Raw genomic sequence first — 19909 nt, forward strand, 5'->3', positions numbered from 1 at the left:
CAGGCTGGAGCTGTTAGTGCTGACTGGCAGCCTCTCGGCTGGGCCGGGCCCTGCACCCCAACCTCTCTCTCTCCCTGGCTCCTGCCTCCTCCTCGCCGCTCTCCAGCGCCTTCCCCAGTTAGGCACAGGATCTCTCTGTCGCTGAGGCTGGGACGATGCCCAGGGAGTGGGAGGAGACCTCGGGAATGTGTCTTCTTGGCCAGCCCCTGAGCCAGCACTGTGGGCATCTCTGTTCCAGGTGGTGTTTCCAGATGCTGTCAGGATGAGCAGCAGGAAGCAGCCCTTGTCAGCTCCGGGAGGGCCAGAGAAGGGGCCTGGACACAGAGAAGCATCAGAGGAGGGGCCTGCAGAGGTCAGGACCCAGGAGCAGAGGCATCTGACGGGACCAGGGTGAGCTGGGGCTTCCAGAAAGCCAGTCCAGGAGGGAACCCCTTGTGAGCCACCTGGCGGGGAGAGAGAACTCCCAGCCAGGTCAATCCTCCCAGCCACCGCACCGGCACCCCTCTCTCACAGCACGAGGCACATGCAAAATGACTTGGGGTAGCCTCTTGTCTGAGCTCCCCACTAGACCACAAGCTCCTCTTATGTGTCCTGTTCAGCCTCAAATGCTCATGCCTGGGACTGTGCCTGGCACACAGTAGATGCTCAATAAATATGTATTCACTGAATTAATAAAAGAATACATAAAATATGTATTCACTGAATTAACAAAAGAGAGACTGAGAGACACAGAAACACACATTTACATGGTATTATTGTTATTATTTTCTAAGTATTGTATATATTTTTAAACTTTACAGTGAGAATGTATTCCTTCTTCTTCTTTTTTTTTTGGTGAGGAAGATGGGCCCTGAGCTAACATCTGTTGTCAATCTTCCTCTTTTTGCTTGAGGAAGATTGTCCTTGAGCTAACATCTGTGTGCCAATCTTCCTCTATTTTGTATATGGGACACTGCCCCCACATGGCTTGATGAGCAGTGCTAGGTCAGCACCCAGGATCTGAACCCACAAACTCTGGACCTCTGAAGTGGAGCATGCAAACTTAACCACTACACCACAAGGCCTGCCTGAGAATGTATTCTTTTTAAAAATAGAAAATCGAGACAGAGCCAGAGAGAGGCAAAGAGAAAGGCATGGGAAACAGGAATAGTAAAGACTAGTTAGCTTATCATTTCAGTTTGATTGTAACCTAAAACCTCTGAATAACCTTTTCTCCATGAAAAGAGAGAAATCAATTACGGCCAGGCTTGAGCCGCCTGACACAGATGCAGCATACCTCGCCGGCGGAAATACAAACCATTTCAACACTTCTGCTTAAGCAACTTAGCGACTTGTGTAAATTGCCCTCAAACTGTCTTTACCTTCATTTCTAGAAATATACCCTGGGGAAATAACTGGAGATTCAGGCAAAGTTTTACGCACAAAGATTTTCACTGCCACATTACTTTAAATACCAAAAAATTGGAAATGCCAGTGTGCTCTAAATGCCCACAACAGGGGAACAGCTAAGTAAATTATGATTATCTATAAAATACAGAATTTTATACTTTCATTAAAAAGCATATTTATGAAAGATTTTTGGCATGGGAATAATTTAGGCTATAATATTACTTGAAAAAAGGTTATAAAATTGTATATGCAATATAATTATAACTTTGTAGAATTTGCAATTATTTGAAGATGGTAATTAAATAAATCCCCATTAGAAATCCATATGTAGGAGCCGGCCCTGTGGCCAAGTGGTTAAGTTTGCACGCTCTGCTTCGGCGGCCCAGGGTCTCGCTGCTTCAGATCCTGGGCACGGACCCAGCACCGCTCATCAAGCCATGCTGAGGTGGCGTCCCACATGCCACAGCTGAAAGGACCCACAACTAAAAGTATGCAACTATGTACTGGGGGGCTTTGGGGAGAAAAAGAAAAATAAAATCTTAAAAAAAAAAAAAAAGAAATCTGTGTATATATCCACATGAAGAAGCCTGGAGGAAACGCCCAGAACATTAAAGTGAGATCAGGCGGGCACAGACTCAAATCCTGAGCTGTCAACTTCGGCTTTATGACTTTAGGCTCAAATCTCTCAACCTCTCTGAATCCCAGTTCTCTCTGATTTTATGTTTTTAAAATTAATAACAAAATATTAAACATTAATAAAATATTAAATTCTAACTCCTCTAAGCATTGACATCAAAGTGTCTGTGATTTAGGGAATTCACGTCAGTCCCTCATTCGTTCTCCCGGGCATTAGGTATGCGCCTGCTGTGTGCCTAGCTCTGCACAGGTGCTCTGGGAACTACAAAGCAGTATGAGAATATAAAACTACATCCCAGTCCAGAAGCTGACGTGTCCCTTTGTCTGTGCTCCACAGGGAGAAGCGGTCACCTTGGGGCCCCCAGGAGGGGCCCGGGGAGCCGCAAGCGGGCCAGGACCAGGCCACGCCAGGAAGTGAGCTGGGGATGCTGCCTTCCGGGGTCCCTGCAGCACATGCAGGGATGAAGCAGCTGGGCTCAGGGAAGGAGACTGAGGATGAGCAGAGGGGACAGCAGACCCCGGGGACGGTGGAGGGTGAGGCCCCCGAGAGCTGCCAGGTATGTCTGTGAAGACGTGCTCAGGGAGAACGGAATGACCCACACCTGGGAGGGGAAGGAGCCTCCATGCCCCCCATTCTGGGGCACTTGTGTCTGCACCTGTCTGCGCTGAGGCGTCCGTGCGGGTCACTGGGATGTTCTGGATATTCTTCATTGTCCACAGCAAGCCTTTCCGCCTTGTTTCCAGAGGGACCCCATGGGTGCTGGAGGCAGGGGGGAGGTGGGGGGTTCTGCTGACCATCAAAATGGGGACATGCTGGGTTTGATAAAGCTCCAACAGGTTTCTTTATGCCAGGATATCCTAGGAGCTGTTTCTCAGCTGCTGAGCTCGGTGGGACCTTGCAAGAGGTGGTCGGACAGTGACTTTTCCAAACTTATTTGACCACAAAATACCTTTTCAGTTATTTTTACTTTATGATATGGTTTTTTTTAAAACAACTTCAGTGAGGTATAATTGACATACACTTGCACATACTTCAAGTGTGCAATTTGATGTTTTGAACATATTTATACACCCACGAAATCATTACAAGTAAGAAAAGCAACACATCTGTCACCTCCCAAAGTTCCCTGGTGCCCTTTTGTCATCCCTCATCCCTCCTGCCTCCCATCCCCAGGCAACCACTGACCTGCTTTCTGTGGCTGTGGATTTGTTTGTATTTCCTGGAATTTTACATAAATGGGAGCATACAGTATACATTCTTCCTGTCCGGCTTCTTTCACTCAGCATGATTATTTTGAGATTCATCTGTAATGGTGTGGATCAATACTTCGTTCTTTTTGTTGCTGAGTAATATTCCCCTGAATGGATATACCACAGTTTCTTCATCCCTTCATCTGTTGACGGACATTTATTTTGTTCTCACTTTTTGACTATGACAAATAAAACTTCTACAAACATTCATGTCCATATGGATATATGTTTTCACTTCTCTTGGGCAAATAGATACCTAGGAGTAGAATGGATCATATGGTGTATGTATGTTTAACTTATTAAGAAACTGTCAAACTTTTGTCCAAAGTGGTTGTGTCTTTCTACATCCCCACCAGCAATGTATGAGAATTCCACTTGCTCCACATCCTCCCCCAAATTTGGTATATGGCCAGTCTTGTTAACTCTAAGCATTCGAATAGGTGTGTAGTGGAATCTCATTGTGGTCTTAATTTGCGTTTCTTTAGTGACTAATGATGTTGAGCATCTTTTCATGTGCTTATGGGCCATTTGTACATCTTCTTTGAAGAAATGTCTATTCAAATACTCTGCCCATTCTTCTAACTGGATTAGTCATTTTATTGAGTCATTTGAGATCTTTATATATTCTGGATACTAGACTCTTCTCAGATATACAATTTGCAAATTTTTTCTTCCATTCTATGGATTGTCTTTTCACTTTCTGCCTTTTTTTAAAAAATTAGATTGTTTTCTTCTTATTGAGTTTTGAGAATCCTTGTATATTCTGAATACAAGTCCCTTATCATACATGTAATTTGCAAATGTCTTCTCCCAGTTTGTGAGCTGTATTTTCTATTCTCTTAACAGTGACTTTCAAAGAACAGAAATTCTTAATTTTGACGAAGTCTAGTTTATCAATTTTTTTCTTTATGGCTAGTGGTTTTGGTGTTATTTCTTAGGAATCTTTGCTTAACCCAAGGTCAGACAGGATTTTCTCCTACATTTTCTCCAAGAAACTTTGCAGTTTGGGGTTTAATATTTAGGTTTATGACGCATTTTGAGTTAATTTTTGTGTATGACGTGAGCGTCAGATCAATGCTCAGTTTTTGCAAATAGCTATCCAGTCATTCCAGTACCGTTTGTTGAAGAGTGTCCTTTCTCTGCTGAATTTGCACCTTTATTGAAACTCAATTGACCACATATGTGTGAGTCTGTTTCTGAACTGTTTACTTTGTCCCGTTCATCTATTTACCTATCCTTATTTCAGCACCACACTATCTTGATTATCGAAGCTTTATAGTAAGTCTTGAAATCAGTTAGTGTAAAAACCCCCTTTTTAGGGAACGGCATGAAGGACTCTTGTTCTTTGAAGCATCCCTTAAGAAATTCCGTTTAAAGACGGTCACCTCACTCTCTCCAGGCTCCCGTTCTACCTCCACAGAGCAGCATGGACATGACTTTGGGTAGGCCACGCCTCCTTCGGGTCTCAAGTTCCTCATCCCCCAAAATGGGGAACCTGTGCTACCTTCTAGGCATGCTGGGAGAACTCAGTCAGATGATGCTCGCAGTGCCCGGACCGGAGTGAGCGTGTGATAACTGGTCTCCAGGTGAGTGTTGAGGTTCACCTGGGAGCCAGGATGGGGCTCCCATCTTGGTGTCCTCATCCTCAGCAGGGCCTGGAGTGTCAGCCTACCCCAGGTCACCAGGCAGCGGAGGAGTCAGACGTGGAGCCGCCAGCAGAGCCCTGCTGCCCCTTGGACAGCTGTGGACAGCAGCTGGGAGACAAGCCCCCCAGAGAGGCAGGCGCTCCACACATCCGGCCACGAGGGGCTCTGCCGGAGTCCGGCCCAGGGGGATATGAAGACAGTTCCCAGGAAGCCATGCCCCTAATGCCCACAGCAACTCTGGAGGAAAAGAAAGCCAACTGCTTCCTGCCATCCATGCCAGCGCCAAACACACCCAAAGAAGGGTAAGCCGTCCTCTTATGCCACCCGCAGCCCCACTCCCTGACCCCAGAAAGATCGCTCTTCTGCTGAGTGACAGGTGAGGTGAATTCTAGTCCTGATTGCACCAGACCTGATGTAGGACCTTGGGCAAGTCATGCCCCTCTGTGCCTCAATTTCCCCATCTGTATAATAGCTCTAAGACCAGAATTCCTTGCTCTGTAGGCCTATACTTTAAGGGCACGTCCCCTCACGGGGATGTGAGGGGATGAGGAGCCCCTCTGAGATTAGAAGGGCAGCGGGATGAGGCTGGGTGGTGGGCCAGAGTGTCCTGGGGCTGAGGGGAGGGAGGCGCAAGGGGAAGCCTTGCGCTGAGCCCCTCCCCTCTTGGGGGGTTTCTCCCTTGTTTAGGGGCCGGGCTGTGGAGACCCAGCCGGCAGCAGGGCCTGATCCTCCACCGGTAAGCAGAGCCGTAGTGGGGCTGCGGCTGGGGTGGGGGTGGGGACTCAGGATGAGAACGGGGCAGAAGTGGAAATGGAGTCAAACCAGGAAAGACGTGAACGTGTGCCTGTGTGATTGTGTGAATGTGCACATTTATGTGCGTGCACGTACATGTGTGTCTACACGTGTACATGTGTGTTTGCGTGCGTGTGCATCTTGGGTTGGGGATCAAGGATGCTGTTACACTCTGGAGCTCTTGGGTTCACCCGAGGTCATGGCCTTTCCCACATCAGCATGGATTTCTTCTGCCCGTTTGCCCTCAGCCCTGCCACACAACCCAAAGCTTCCCTGAGCCCTTAGGAGGCTTCTAAACCCCTGCCAGCCGGCCCCATCCCCGCCAGCTCTGAATGGTCTTATCTGGCCCTGTCGCTTTCTGCTGTGTTCACCGGCAAAAGCCCAACCCTGGCTAAACCCAACCGCCCAGTTACCCTCCACCTGCACCCGAGCTGCTAAACATGCTTGGAGAAAAACCATCTTCCTGTTGATGGGTTACACTTTCAAGCAATGACCACCAATGTCAGATGCTCCTGGCAATCCTCTGCCGTTCCCTGGCCATCACCCGCACCCCCTGCCCCCGCCTCGTGCCTGCTCCAGGATGTCATTTCACAATAGCGCTCTCCATGCCATCATCTTGGCTGGTGATCTGGTCTCCTGTGACACTGAAAGGCGAGAAGCATCAAATGATAAGAATGATACGTGATACGTGCATCTTCCCACCCCAACCCCACCACCCCCGCCTTCTACGGGTTACAGTGGAAGCCGTGAAGATAGGTCCTTGCCCCCACCCACAGCTGGCCCCTGACTTGGTCATTAGATCCCGTCCCCTCCCCGCTCTCTGGCTCATGATCAGTCTCTCCATTTCTACAGGATCATTCCCATCAGCGTACAAACATGGGGTAGAATCTACAATATTAAAAACCAGACACAAACACCTCCCCTGGCCCCCACGCCTCTCCAGTGACGGCCTTCTTTCTCTGCTCCCTTCTACGGTTGTCCATGCACTCATTCCATTTGGTCTTTCCTCAACCTGTCCCAATATGAGACCAACGGAGTTCTCAAAAATCTCTATTTTGCTAAATCAACGGGAAAAGCTCTGTCCTTACAGAGCCCACCTGGCGCAGTGGGCCCCTCCCTCCTCCTCAACGCTGTCTTCTCAGGCTCCAGGACAGCCCACCCTTGCCGCCCGCCTATTCTGCAGGCTCCTTCCCCCTCTGCCCCCTGGATTTCATCTTCTCTACTCTTGGGGCTCCACCCTCTGATTTCTCATCTCCACTCTCTCCCTGGGGAATCCCACTCAGTCCCTCTGATGCCTCTCAAATCCACATCTCCACGCCAGATGTTGCCTTCAATTTCCAGACTCATCTATCCAACTGCCTAACTGAATTCCACTGGGTGGCTAATTCACTTCACAAACCGAATGTGACCAGAACAGAGCGTTTGATTTTCCACCTCAACCCTGCTCCTCCCCTGGTCTTCCTCGTCTCAGCAAACGACACTGCCATGCACTCAAGTGCTCACGACCACCTCTGATTCCTCCTCCTCCCTCCACAATCCCTCCACACCTGATGCATCAGGAAGCCCCTCCTAGCACTGCCTACAAAATAAATCCTGACTCCATCCCTTCCCTCCACCCTGGTCCAAACCTCATCCTCTTAGAATAAGACCCGGGATTTTCACCAAGAATCACAAGGACCTATGTCCAGCCACTCTGGTCTGACTTGCATACCTTGAATATGGTCAGCTCAGTCCCACCTCAGGGCCTTTGCACTTGCTGTGCTCTCTGCCCATCACTCTCCCCGCAACACTCTCATGGCTGACTCCGTGGAGTCATTCAGGTTTCAACTTAAATGTCACTTTCTCCGCAGACCTTCCTTGGCCGCCTGATCTCAGTGGCTGGTCACTCCAACACATTATTCCGTTTTATTGTCTTTGTAGAACTTCCTCCGTCTCACATTATCTTATTAAAGTCTTGACTTATTCATTATCTAGATCATAAGCTCCCTGAGGGCAGCTGCTCTGTTTTACTTACTACTCCATGCTCTGTGCCTAAAACAATGCCTGACACACAGCAGGTGCTTAATATGAATTTGTCGACTAAATGAATGGATGGGAAGAGTATGAGGTATTTCTCTGGGCTGGTGAGAAGTCAGAGGAGAAATAAGAAATAGTCCTTGTGTGTGCGTTTCCTTCCCCTTCCCTCCCTGCCACATGCACAGCCTGGGCTGGATCCTGGAGGGGATAGGAGAGCGCACAATTCAATTCCACAGCATGTGCCGAGAGTATGTGACATGCCAGGGCCTGTGCTTGGAGGGAAGGGCAAGCAGAGCAGAGGACTGCAGCCTGCCCCTGGGATTGCGTCTGAGCCAGCGGGACCAGCTGTGTGAGGCAGAGACGAGGGATCCCAGACAGGGAACGCTGCAGGCCTTCAGCGAGGGAGGCCTGGGGTCCCCACCAGGAGGCTGGCTGGAGGGGGAGGGCTGGTATCAGGCCACGCAGGGTGGGTGGAATTTGGACAAAGCTGGGGAGTAGCCAGGGCACCCAGGCAGCAGGTCCAGCCCAAGCAAAGGTACAGAGTCGGGAATGAACATGGAGCAAGGGGTGACAATGGAAAGATGGGCCTCGTGGGACAAGAATATTGGGTATCATGGATGAGGCAGGTGGACAGCTAGGTTGGGCCGTGATGTGAGGCCTCCAGTGCTGGAGCGACGTGTTGGACTTGGCATCCCAATGTCCCCCAGTGCTTTGCACAAAGTGGGGCTAAGATAAATGCTAGAGTGGAAGCACCCTGGGGCGGGGGACTTAGGCATGCCTGTATCCACGTGACTGTGAGGAGGCATCGCATGGGCGGGTGGGGATGGATCTGAAGGTCAGAGGGATCGCAGGGCAGTGGCAGAGGACGAGCTACACGGAGGTCAGTCCAGCAGCAAGCGCGGGACACATTGTGCCAAGTGGAAGGGGCTCCGTGAGCGCAGAGGGAGGAGTCCAGATGTGGAGGGGTGGAGAAGCTGCAAGAAAAGAGGTCATGGCCTTGGCATCATCCTTCACCTGCAGGCTGAGCACCTGCCGGGAGCAAAGCTCAGTGCTGGGTACTAGAATAATGGGGGAGGTTCCGAAACAGACGCCCAGCCTCCCGGGGCTCTAATTCTGCAGCTGAGATGGGGCCACAGGCCCTGGACTTTGGCAGCCCTGAGGGCCACGGGAGAGGCGACGACAGACTGGGCTCATGGCTGCCCCTTGGGGTCCCCACCTAGGACCTCGCCCACCACAATGGAGTAGGAGCTCCAGAACTGCTTTTGATGTTTGTTTGTTTTAAGCCGGACAGAAATTGAGAGTTTGCCCTTAATTCAGGAGAACAATGGTCTTAGGTGGCGGAAGGTTGGGGCTCCCCTCTGGGCTGCAGAAGATCAACTGTAGTTACTTTCAACGCTGCGTTTCCTGAGCACTTACTCTGTGCTAGCTGCTGTATTCACATCTCCTCAGATGTCACTAAGAACAGGGGAATAAGACAAACACTGCGGGATTTGCTTCTATGTGGAATCTAAAAAGCAAAACAAATGAACACACACACACACACACACACACACACACAAACAGAAACAGACTCAGATTCAAAGAACAAACTGGTGGTCACCGGAGAGAAAAGGGGGAGGGTGGGGGGATGGGCAAAACTGACGAAGGGGATTAAGGAGAATAAAATTCCAGTTATAAAATAAATAAGTCACGAGGACGTAATGTACAGCACAGGGAATATAGTTGATAATATTGTAATAACTTTGTATGGTGACGGATGGTAACTAGACTTGTCGTGGTGATCATTTCATAGTGTATGTAAATGTCAGATCACTACGTTGTACACCTGAAACCAATATAATATTGCATGTCAACTATAATTTTTAAAAAAAGAAAAATGGAATAATCAGAGTCGTTGGTTAACACAAATTTATCGAGGACGATGCGCCACAGTGACATTGGGGGCTTAATGCTGAATGGAGCTTACCATCTGGTTGGGGAGAGACCATTAACACGTGAACCAATAAATCCAGTTTCTCTGTAGACAGTGACAGTGCTGTGGAGCGAGTCATGAGGGATGGGGCAATGGATGACGGATGCAGGCGGATGACGGATTCTCTGAGGGAGCGTTCAGTGGTCCCAGAGGTGACATTTGAGTCAAGGCCTGAAAGACAGGGCTGAGGCGTGCACGGATGTAGGAGAGCATTTTGGACAGAGGTGGCCAGGCCCTGGTGGGACATGAGCCGTCAACACTACACCCAGCAGGAAGGCCGGAGTTTGGGAAGGAAGCAAGGGCGGGAGAGGGCAGGAGACGAGGTCAGAGGCGTGGGGGTGGCAGACCACGCAGGGTCTTGAAGGCCAGGGTGAGGGGGTTGGATGAATTCTAAGTCTACATTAAGCCATTGAAGAGTTTCAGGCAAGACAGTGAGATGAGCTGGTGAAGGCTGGAAACACTGATGTGGCAGCTGGGGGCATAATGAACTTGGGTGGGGGCCAAGGTGGAGACTGTGGTGGTACACTGGAGAAAGATGGCGGCATGACTCGGACCAGGGCGGCAGCAGCAGAGATGGGGAGGGCATGGCTCTGACAGATTTCAAGGGGGTGGCACTACAGGACTCGCCGGTGGGCGGCAGGGATGGGTGGAAAGTAGGTGGGAGAAAGAGGAAGCCAAGGGGCCTCCGGGTCTGGGGCCCAAGCAACAGGCGGTGTCGTTAACGCGGGTGGTGGCGCTGGGGAACAAGCAGGTGGGAGGAACCTAAGGTTCTGCTTTGGCCGTGTTATAACAGCCAAGGAGAAATGTCAAGGAGGATGTCTGGAGTTAGGAAGGACAGAGAAGGCAGGATTGGATACGTAAATGTGAGAAAAATGGAAACGGCGTCTAGGGAGAGAGCGAACATAGAGCAGGAAGAAGTCTGAGGCCAAATCATTGGGTCTCCACAACACTTAGAAATGGAGCGAGAGCCAGCAAAGGAGGCCAGGGAGGGGCAGCCACTGAGAGAGCGGGGGTCTCGAGAAGAAAGCATTTCCGGAAGGATGGAGAGGTCGTCTGCGTCTCCCACTGCTGAGGGGCGGCAGAGACCTCACCGGGGCCTTGTAAGAGCAGCCGTGGGGAGTGGCGGGGGAAGGCCGACGGGAGGAAAGCAGGGGATGGAAGACAGTGGGCTCTTCCAGGGAATTTTGCCCCCAGTGAAGAGCTGAGAACTCGGGTGGCAGCTGGAGGTGCTCGTAGCGTCAGGAGAGATTTTGTGTGGCAGGGAGATAACACAGCGTGTTGACCTGCCGGTGGGAGTGATCTGGCAGAGAAAGCAAAGCTGATACTCCAGGAAGAGCCAGTGTGGGGCAAGAGCTGCGTCTTTGATGGAGAGGAAGGGCTGGGCTGGAGCCTGCGTGGCACGGCCTGATTGGAGGTTGGGGGGACTGCCCATCCCTGCAGTGGGAGGGGCAGAGGCAGGCGGTGGCTGGATTTGCTGAATGAATGAGTATTGAGCGCCTGCCGTGTGCTCATTGCTGGGTAGATATGGATAAAAGAAACAGACAAGGTCCTGCCCTCGTGGAGCTTACCTCTGGTCACTTGAGCAAACAACAGGCATGGACGAGGCCACTGCAGGGCATGCTGATGGCAAGGAAGGAAATACACGAGTGGTGGGACCAGGAGTAACTCACTCAAGACCTCAGCTCAGGGGCCGGCCCAGTGGCGCAGTGGTTAAGTTTGCACGTTCTGCTTCGGCGGCCTAGGGTTCGCTGGTTCGGATCCCAGGTGCGGACATGGCACCGAATGGCAAAAGCCATGCTGTGGTGGGCATCCCACATATAAAGTAGAGGAAGATGGGCACGGATGTTAGCTCAGGGCTGGTCTTCCTCAGCAAAAAGAGGAGGATTGGCAGTAGTTAGCTCTGGGCTAATCTTCCTCAAAAAAAAAAAAAAAAAACCCCACAGCTCAGAGAGCTGGGAGGGGGCAGAGCCCAGGTCGAGTGGGTGGGAGCCTAGTGGGATGCATGTGAGATTTGGGGAACATCCTCCAGGGCCCCAGAGAGCAACGGGCTATGTGAGGATCCCTGGAGAGCGGGTGGCAGGGAGAAGTTGGCCAGAGGCCTCCCCGATCCCCAACCCCTGTCCTGTCCCCAGGAGGTGAGGGATGCTGGAGAGAGGATGGAGCTGGACCATGTGCAGAAGCAGCCCCAGGAACCCACGGTGGCCACAGGGGCCCAGAACCCTGGGAGCCTCTGCCAGGGCTTCATGAAGTGCTTGCTGGAGGTGGAGGAGGAGGAGGAGGAGGCCACGCATCGCAAGGCCACCAAGGCCCAGGCCCTGCCAAACTGGAAGTCCCCCAGGGCCCCGACCCCTGTGCCCAACTCAGCCCTGGGCCTGCCTCTGACCCTTCCTCAGACCCCTCCCATGGCCCCATCCTGGGCCCGGCCTCCAGCCCCTGGACCAGTCCCTGCCTCCGTGGGAGCCCCGGTCTTGGCCTCAGTGCCCGCCACGGCCCTGCCAGCTTCTGCCCCGGACCTGGGCTGGAGAAGGACAGAATTCTTGCCCCAGAGCTGCCAGAGGAGCCTGAGCTATGCCAGAGCACGGTAGGAGCGCCCCGAAAGGGTATGCGGGGTCAACGCCTGGGTCCCTGTGTCCTTGGCATCTGTCTGCCAGACTCTCGCCCTGTCACTGCACCTGTCTGTCCCCCGCCTGTGTCCCCTCTCCATTTCGGCGCACTCTCTCCCACATCTAGGTCCCCTTTCTCCTTTCAGACCCCTTTCTCTTTCCAACTCCCCCCGATGGTGTCTCTCCCTAGTCTCCCCTCACCTCTGCCTCACTCCTCTGCCCGGTCACTCTTAGACGCTCCTGACCCCTCAATGCCTCCCCGAGGCTCCTCCCTGGCCCTCCGCTGGCTCTGGGCGTGGGGCAGGGCGGGCGGCTGGATGTGTGACCCGGGCCTGGGTTCTGTCCTCTGCAGGCAGGAGCCAGAAGACCGCTGCCTCCTGAAGCTGCACCAGAACTGGGAGGAGAGGGCCGAGGACCACCTCACCCTGAAGCAGGAGGAGGGTGAGCTGAGCCAGCGGAGGCCCTCGCGGGGGCAGGCCAGGCCAGGCCCTCAGACCTTCGGGGTTTATAGGTCCAGGGTGGGGGGAGTGACAGATCACACCGCTGCCCTGACGGCCCTGTGCGGGGGGCCCAGTGGGGATTATCTGTACTTGGCTGGGCCACTGTGCAGGCTAGGAGGCTGACCCCAGCTCACACACCGCTGGGTAGGGGAGCCAGGACGCACACAGGGTCCTCTCACTTGGGGTCCAGTTCTCTTCCCAGCCCCTGAGCCGCCTCTCTGAGTGAAGGACACAAGGCCTGCAAGGTGCTTTTGGCCCTGGGGGCCTTTCCGCCTCCCTCAACCAAGCCCGGTCTCTTGGTTCTCCGTAGAGGCAGGCTGGACGGGAAGCAGGCCTCCAGAGTCCCCGTATGTCTAAACCATCTCTCACCATTTGACGAGAAGGCCTCCCCTGGACAGGTCCCCATTTCCCACTGATCCCACCTCCACCAAACAATCAGAAAGTTCTGAACATCTATCCGGCGTGAGGCACTGTGACCTTTGCCCTCTAGCGTCCTCGCAGCTGGGCCCTGTGACTCCACTTACCCACGCTGCGAGGAGGAGTGGGCACCATGCCCTCCCTCTGTGCACACTGTCGACCCAGCCACCCCTCACGCTGACCCTGAAGAACGGAGGTGTGTCCTGCTTCCGCGCTCTGCCTCTCCCCATAGTCTGAGTCCCTCTTGGCCAGAGTGGCCCCTTCTTCTGCCCTCCCTGAATGCACTGTCCACCTGGCCATGGTGATAGAGGACACTGGGCAGGAGGTGGTTGGAGGGGACGGGATGAATGGTGGGAACGGACACTGTCCCCGCCCCAGCCTTCCGAAGCTACTTTGAGATCTTCAACGGCCATGGCGAGGTGGACGCACAGAGCCTGGAGAACATCTTGCTGCTCGTGGGCATCTCCCTGATGCCGGCGCAGGTGGAGGATGCCCTGATGAGCGCGGACATCGACGGTGAGCCGGGAGGCTTTGCGCTGGGTCCCAGGCGGGGCCGGCTCTGCGGGCAGAGTGAGACCTGTCTCGTTGCACGGGGCTCTGCACAGAAAGGTGCTGAGTTTGGTTTCATGCTCTGCTGTCACCGTCTAGAAATGCTTAAGAATTTTTAAATGAGGGGCCCTGTCCTGCGTTTTCATTTTGTGCTGGGCCCCACAAATTACGTAGCTGGTCTGGCCCCAAAAGTTGATGCCCCCTGAGCACCTACTCAGTGCCAGGTTCTGGGGACCCAGAGATGCCCAAGACCTACTTCCTGACCCCAAGATGTAGGTGATCTCTGAGATCACTTCTTTTTAGCCCCTCCTGTGTGCCTCATTGGACATTCCTCCATGACTCGGTCACTCACTTTACCAGCTGTGTGACCTTGGACAGGTCACTGAAGTTCACCAAACCTCAGTTTCCCCATTTGTAAATGGGGCTGGGAGCAGTACCCACCTCACCGGGCTGCTGCGGAGATTACATGAGCACAACGCTGTGCACACCGAATGTATCCAGGAGACATTAGCCGCTGGTATTATTCACCCACTAAATATTTATTTAATGCCTACTGTGTGCCCATCGCTGGCTGGGCACCGAGAATGAAGAGATATATTAGACCCATGAGACTTGTCCTCCGGGTGCTCACATAGCCAGTGACACAGAAGTAAGAGACATCAAAGGAAGCAGCACTTAAGGTTGCTTGGAGGAAGGGATCAGGAAGGAAAGCTTCCTGGAGGAGGTGATGCCAGAGCCAAATTGTGAAAGATTAAGCAGGAGTTAGGCAGGGAGAGAAGAAAGAAGAGGGATATTCCTGGTGGCAGAAATAACCTGGACAAAGGGAAGAGGTGAGTGGAGTTACACGTGGTTTGGTTGGCCAGAGGCAGGGAACGAGCAGTGGGGCTGTGGGGCCTGGGCTCCTGACCACCACATGTCCAACCCTGCCGCCTCCATCACTGTACCAGCTTGAATCCTCACACACCAGCCAGGACTTGACCCCAGCTCAGCCCCGGCACGAGCCTGGGCAACTGCCTTCTTTATTCTGTGTGCCTCAGGCCTCATCTGTGACATGGCGATAAGAGTATTAAGCAGCCTCAGAGGCTGGTTTTAATTAGAGACCATCCATTAATCTGGCAAGTAATTCAGAGGACAAGTGCTAAGACCCACCTGTCTTCAGCCCGAAGGACACAGTGCAGAACCAAACAGACCCAGTTCCTGCCTCCCAGAAACCGGTTAAGTCCCAGATCTTGCGAGTATGTGGTTGAAGTGCAGGACTGCTATGAGAGTGTTGGACGGGGTCCGCCCTGGGCTGCTCTGACTTCTCTGAGGAAGTGATGGTTAAGCCGAAGCATTAAGTGAAAGAGTTGGAGGGGGGTGGAGAGAATTCTAGGAAGAGGAAGCAGCATGTGCAAAGGCCCCGAACTGGAAAGCACGTGGCCCCTGGTGGGAGAGCACGTTAGCGCTGGGGGAGTGTGGATCCACTGAGGCTGGAGACGGGAAACAGGCAGGTCCTGCAGGGCCTTGAAGGCCGGGGTAGGGATCTCACCGGTACATATGTGTTCTCACGCAGTGCCTAGCACACGGTAGGAACAACAGTTGCTGACGTCTAGGGAGCTCGTGTTACAAACCTGGCCCTGTTCCAAGCCCTGCCTCACTTTATCTCCCCTGAGATGGTGTTATGGCCATCCTCGCCCTGAAGATGAGAAAACGAATGCTTAGTGGGGTTAAGAGACTTTGCCAAAGTCACACGGGTAGTAAGTGGTGGACCTGGGATATGAACCCAGACGGCTGCCTCCAGGGCCCGAGTTCTGGGAGCTTCTAATCCTGGAGATTTTAATTTCCACCTCTTTTACTTTCCACCATCCTGTGTGCACCATGCGTTCTGCATTGAATATGCGTTACTTTTATAATCAAACCCATGAGTAGATACTAATGACCATGCTGGGGCTGCAATGCCCGCCCACCCCATTGTTCCTTTGGCCTCCACAGGAGATGGGCACGTGGGCTTCAAAGATTTCCTGGCTGTGATGACAGACACCAAGCGTTTCTTCTGCTCTGTGGGTGAGCAGGGATGAGCCCAGGGCCATCAGAGCTGGGGGAGGGGCCAGGCAGCTGGGGGTGGGAGCTTCCAGGACTGCCAAATGGTAATGGCAGCCACCATCCCGTGTCCCCAGAGCAGAACGCCCTGACGGACATGGCTCCCCCGAACCCCCACACTCTGTTCTTTGAGATCCTGTCCCTGCTGGTGGAGATGATGGCCTTACCCGAGGCAGCCTTAGAAGAGATCACCAAGTGAGTGGGGCTGGTTGTTGGGGGGTGGAGGGTTATGGACGTGGAAATGGCACCCGGCATTTCAGCAACTGAAGACTTTTGATAGTTAGGACTCTTAGTTGCAAGTAAAAGAATCCAAATAAAACTGGCTTAAGCAAAAAGGGAATGTATTGGCTCACACAACTGGTCAGGGCCTCAGGAATGGCTGGATCCAGGAGACCAGGTGATACCATTAAGGCTTTATCTCTCCTGCTTGTCTCTGTGCATTGGATTCAAGCTCAGCTAGGCTCTTCTCACAGTGGGAAGGATGGCAACTGGTAGCTCCATTACTCACGTCCTCATAGTTTAGCCACCTCAGCAGCAAGAGGAGCTCTTTCTTGGAGTACCCACATAACAACCCCAGAAAAGGAATGTGATGGAGCCTACCTGGGGCCAGAGAAAATGAGAGATGGAAGACTCCCTATGTTTCCAGGGTGGGCTGGTGGGTGCTTAGTGGTTCATCTAAGGAAGAGATGGCTGCATGCAACAGCTGGTCTTGCTGAGTGTCACACAGAGGCTTGTCTCTGACACTCAGTAAGCTGGATCGTTTTTCCCTACCACAGACCAGGCCCTTTCCTCATGGGGCTGGGGCTGGGGGGTGATTGCAGGCTGCTCCAGCAACACCAACTTAGCAATCCTAAAGGCAAGAGATCTTTTTTCTTCCTAGCATCTATAAATCACTCTAAATATATATAACTCTCATGGTCATAAATGTATAATTTTAAAAGCAATAAAACCAATTCCTATATATCCATTTCCTCAGGTTTTTTTTAAACTTTTCTAATTTCTTTATTATTTTTAATTTTTTCGGTGAGGAAGATTGGCCCTGAGCTAACATCTGTGCCAATCTTCCTCCACTTTGTATGTGGGACGCCACCACAGCATGGCTTGATGAGTGGTGTGTAGATTCATGCCCGGAATCCGAACTTGGGAACTCTGGGCCACAAAAGTGGAGCATGTAAACTTAGCCACTACTCCGGTGAGTCAGCCCCATTTCCTAAGTTTAACAATAGATCATTTCCTTTTTTTTTTAAAGAACATTTTATTTATTTTTATTTATTTGTTCTTGCTGAGGAAGATTGGCCCTGAGCTAACATCTGTGCCCTTCTTCCTCTATTTTACATGTGGGATGCCTACCACAGCATGGCTTGATAAGTGGTGTGTAGGTCCACACCTGGGATCTGAACTGGTGAACCCTAGGCCACCAAAGCAGAGTGTGTGAACTTAAACACTGTGCCACCGGGCTCGCCCAACTGTAGATCATTTCTAATAAACTTGAAGTCCCTATGCGCCCCATCTGAATCACAAAACACTTTCCCCCAAACCCAAACTCACCATTATTCCCTTGCTTTTTCTTATAAAATTTCACTGCTTATTTTTCCCCTCATCGTTTATTGAAAACACTTTCCAGTGAACGCTTATACACCCACCATCAAGGTTCTATCATTGTCATTTTTCTATACTTATCTTTTTTCTATCCATTCCTCTATCTGTTCATCAGTCTGTATTATTTTTTATTCATTTCAAGGTAAATTATAATTCTTTCCCTCTAAATACTTCAGCGTATGTATTATTAACTAAAGATCAATAATTGTTTAGAGCTTTTTTCATCTTTTGAGGTGTAATTTACATTCAGTGAAATGCACAAATCATCAGTGTGTGAGTTTCAGCAAATGCCCAACCCCAGAAACCTGACTGCCTGTCAAGGTACGTAGGACTTTACCATCACTCCAGAAAGTGCCCACAGGACCTTTCCCAGTCGGTCCCTCAGTCCACCCCCCAGAGGCACCCATTCTTCTAATTTTTTTCCACTGCGGATTGGTTTTGCCTGTTTAACAGTGTCAGGTAAATGGAAACATACACTATGTAGTCTTTCATGCCTAGCTTCTTTCACTCAGCGTTATGGTTTTGCGATTCCTCCATGTTGTTGTGGGCATCAACAGTTCATTCCTTTTCATTGCTGAGTAGTATTCCATTACGTGAATATACCACAATTTGTCCATCCATTCTTTTACTGATGAATTTCTGAGCTGTTTCCAGTTTGGGGTTATAATGAATTAAGCTGCTATTGACGCCTTTGTGCAGGTCTTTTTGTAGACATATGTTTTGTTTCTCTTGGGTAAATACCCAGAAGTGGAATTGCTGGGTCATAAGGTAGGCGTATTTTACTTCTAAGAAATCACCAGACTTTTTTGCAAGTGGTTGCACCATTATGCACGCCCACCAACGACATGAGAGAGTTCCAGTTGCTCCACATCTTATAAAATTCACTATCATCAGTCTTTTTTCATTTCAGTCATTCTGTTGGATATGCGGTGGTACTTTGGTTTTTATTTACATTTGCTTGTATTCATGAATGCTTTGTTGTTTAGCTTTCCACATTTTTGAATTTTGTATGAGTGGAATCATATTGCAAATCTTCTGTTACTTGCTTTTTCTCCTCAACATTCTGTTTTTGTGATTTATCTGTGTTCTCGTGTGTAGCTATGGATCATTTATCATCTCCACGGCTGGGTACTAGTATGCAGTATGACTATATAACAATGTATTTATTCATTCTGCTGTTGGACATTAGGCTCTGCTCTGTGTCCGGCTATGGCAGAAACTGTGTGAATATTCTTGCGTATGTCTCCTGGGACTCATGGGCAAAAGTTTCTCCAGAGCAGCAACTTTCAAACTTTTTGGTCTCAAGACCCCTTTACACTCTTAAATATTATTGAGGACACCAAAGAACTTGTATAAATATTTTTTACATTTGAACTTAAAACTCAGAAAATTTTAAAATACTTATTAATTTATTTAATGATAAGAACCCCATTACATTTTAACATAAAAAACATTTTAAAGGAAAAATAGCTATATTTTCCAAAACAAAAAAAAAGTTAATGAGAAGAAGGGCATTGTTTTACAATGTTGCAAATCCCTTGATGTCTGACCTTAAACAAGGCTGGAGTCCCATATCTGCTCCTGCGTTCGATCTGTTGCAATATGTTGTTCTGGTTGACATATATGAAGAAAATCTGGCCTCACACAAACATGTCATTGGAGAAGGGAGTATTCTAATAGTCTTTTCATTTAATATCCACATATCATGTGGATATTTTTCTTTGATACCACACCAAACTTGACAAGCGGTAGTGTCTTAAAGGTTGGTTGCAATGTGGAATCTGAAACCATATCAATGAACTGTTCAAATTCTTTTGAATAAAAATCTATTGGCCTGTTTTGTAATTTGAATGGATCTTTTTCCATGAATTTTTTTTGTAACATGCTTTGGTCATTTAGAAAAGATTGCAGATCTTTTAAATGTTGACACATTTCATTATAATTATTATGTATATCATGTATATAATTATTTATATCACCACTAATATCAGAAAGGTCTCTAAGAATTAGAAGTGTTGTGTTTGGCTGTATTTCATTCACTTTGTCTGCTTTAAACTATTCTGTATATGGACATGTATATGCTCATGATAGTGGACTTAAATTTTGCAAAATTCTAATTTTACTTGAAAGTTCAAATCTCATCATAGGCAACAAATGCTTTCAGTTGTTTTCCTTGAAGTGAGGGCTAACTTCATCCATTTGTTTCCTCCCCAAAGCCCCAGTACGTAGCTGTCTATTCCTGTTGTAAGTCCTTCTAGTTCTGTGTGAGCCACCACCACAGCACGGCTCCTGACAGACAAGCCGTGTGGTTCTGCGCCCGGGAACTGAACCCAGGCTGCCAGGGTGTGAGCGCGGAACTTTAAGCGCTAGGCCATCAGCGCTGGCTCATCCTTCATCCATTTTTGAGAAAATATCTGCCAAATACCCAAGTAAAAATGGCATTTGGTGTGTAGGAGAGGA

General features: G+C 50.3%; 1 protein-coding gene across 14 annotated transcripts in view; it reads left to right on the top strand.

Moving 5' to 3' along the window:
• SPATA21 (spermatogenesis associated 21) overlaps positions 1–19909 on the top strand; it is a 56168-nt gene that overhangs the window by 8804 nt on the left and 27455 nt on the right. For 5 of the 14 annotated variants that reach the window (XM_070601664.1, XM_070601685.1, XM_070601706.1 and 2 more), the window contains 9 exons: positions 239–390; positions 2363–2582; positions 4926–5224; positions 5610–5658; positions 11835–12283; positions 12658–12746; positions 13601–13738; positions 15743–15814; positions 15928–16045. In XM_070601664.1, coding sequence (XP_070457765.1) covers positions 239–390; positions 2363–2582; positions 4926–5224; positions 5610–5658; positions 11835–12283; positions 12658–12746; positions 13601–13738; positions 15743–15814; positions 15928–16045 — 1586 coding nt within the window. The remainder of the gene's footprint in view (positions 1–238; positions 391–2362; positions 2583–4925; positions 5225–5609; positions 5659–11834; positions 12284–12657; positions 12747–13600; positions 13739–15742; positions 15815–15927; positions 16046–19909) is intronic. The other 9 variants (XM_070601675.1, XM_070601696.1, XM_070601733.1 and 6 more) reach the window with 3 other exon arrangements.

The sequence above is a fragment of the Equus przewalskii genome, chromosome 2, assembly GCF_037783145.1.
Source record: "Equus przewalskii isolate Varuska chromosome 2, EquPr2, whole genome shotgun sequence".
NCBI classification, from domain to species: Eukaryota; Metazoa; Chordata; class Mammalia; order Perissodactyla; family Equidae; genus Equus; species Equus przewalskii.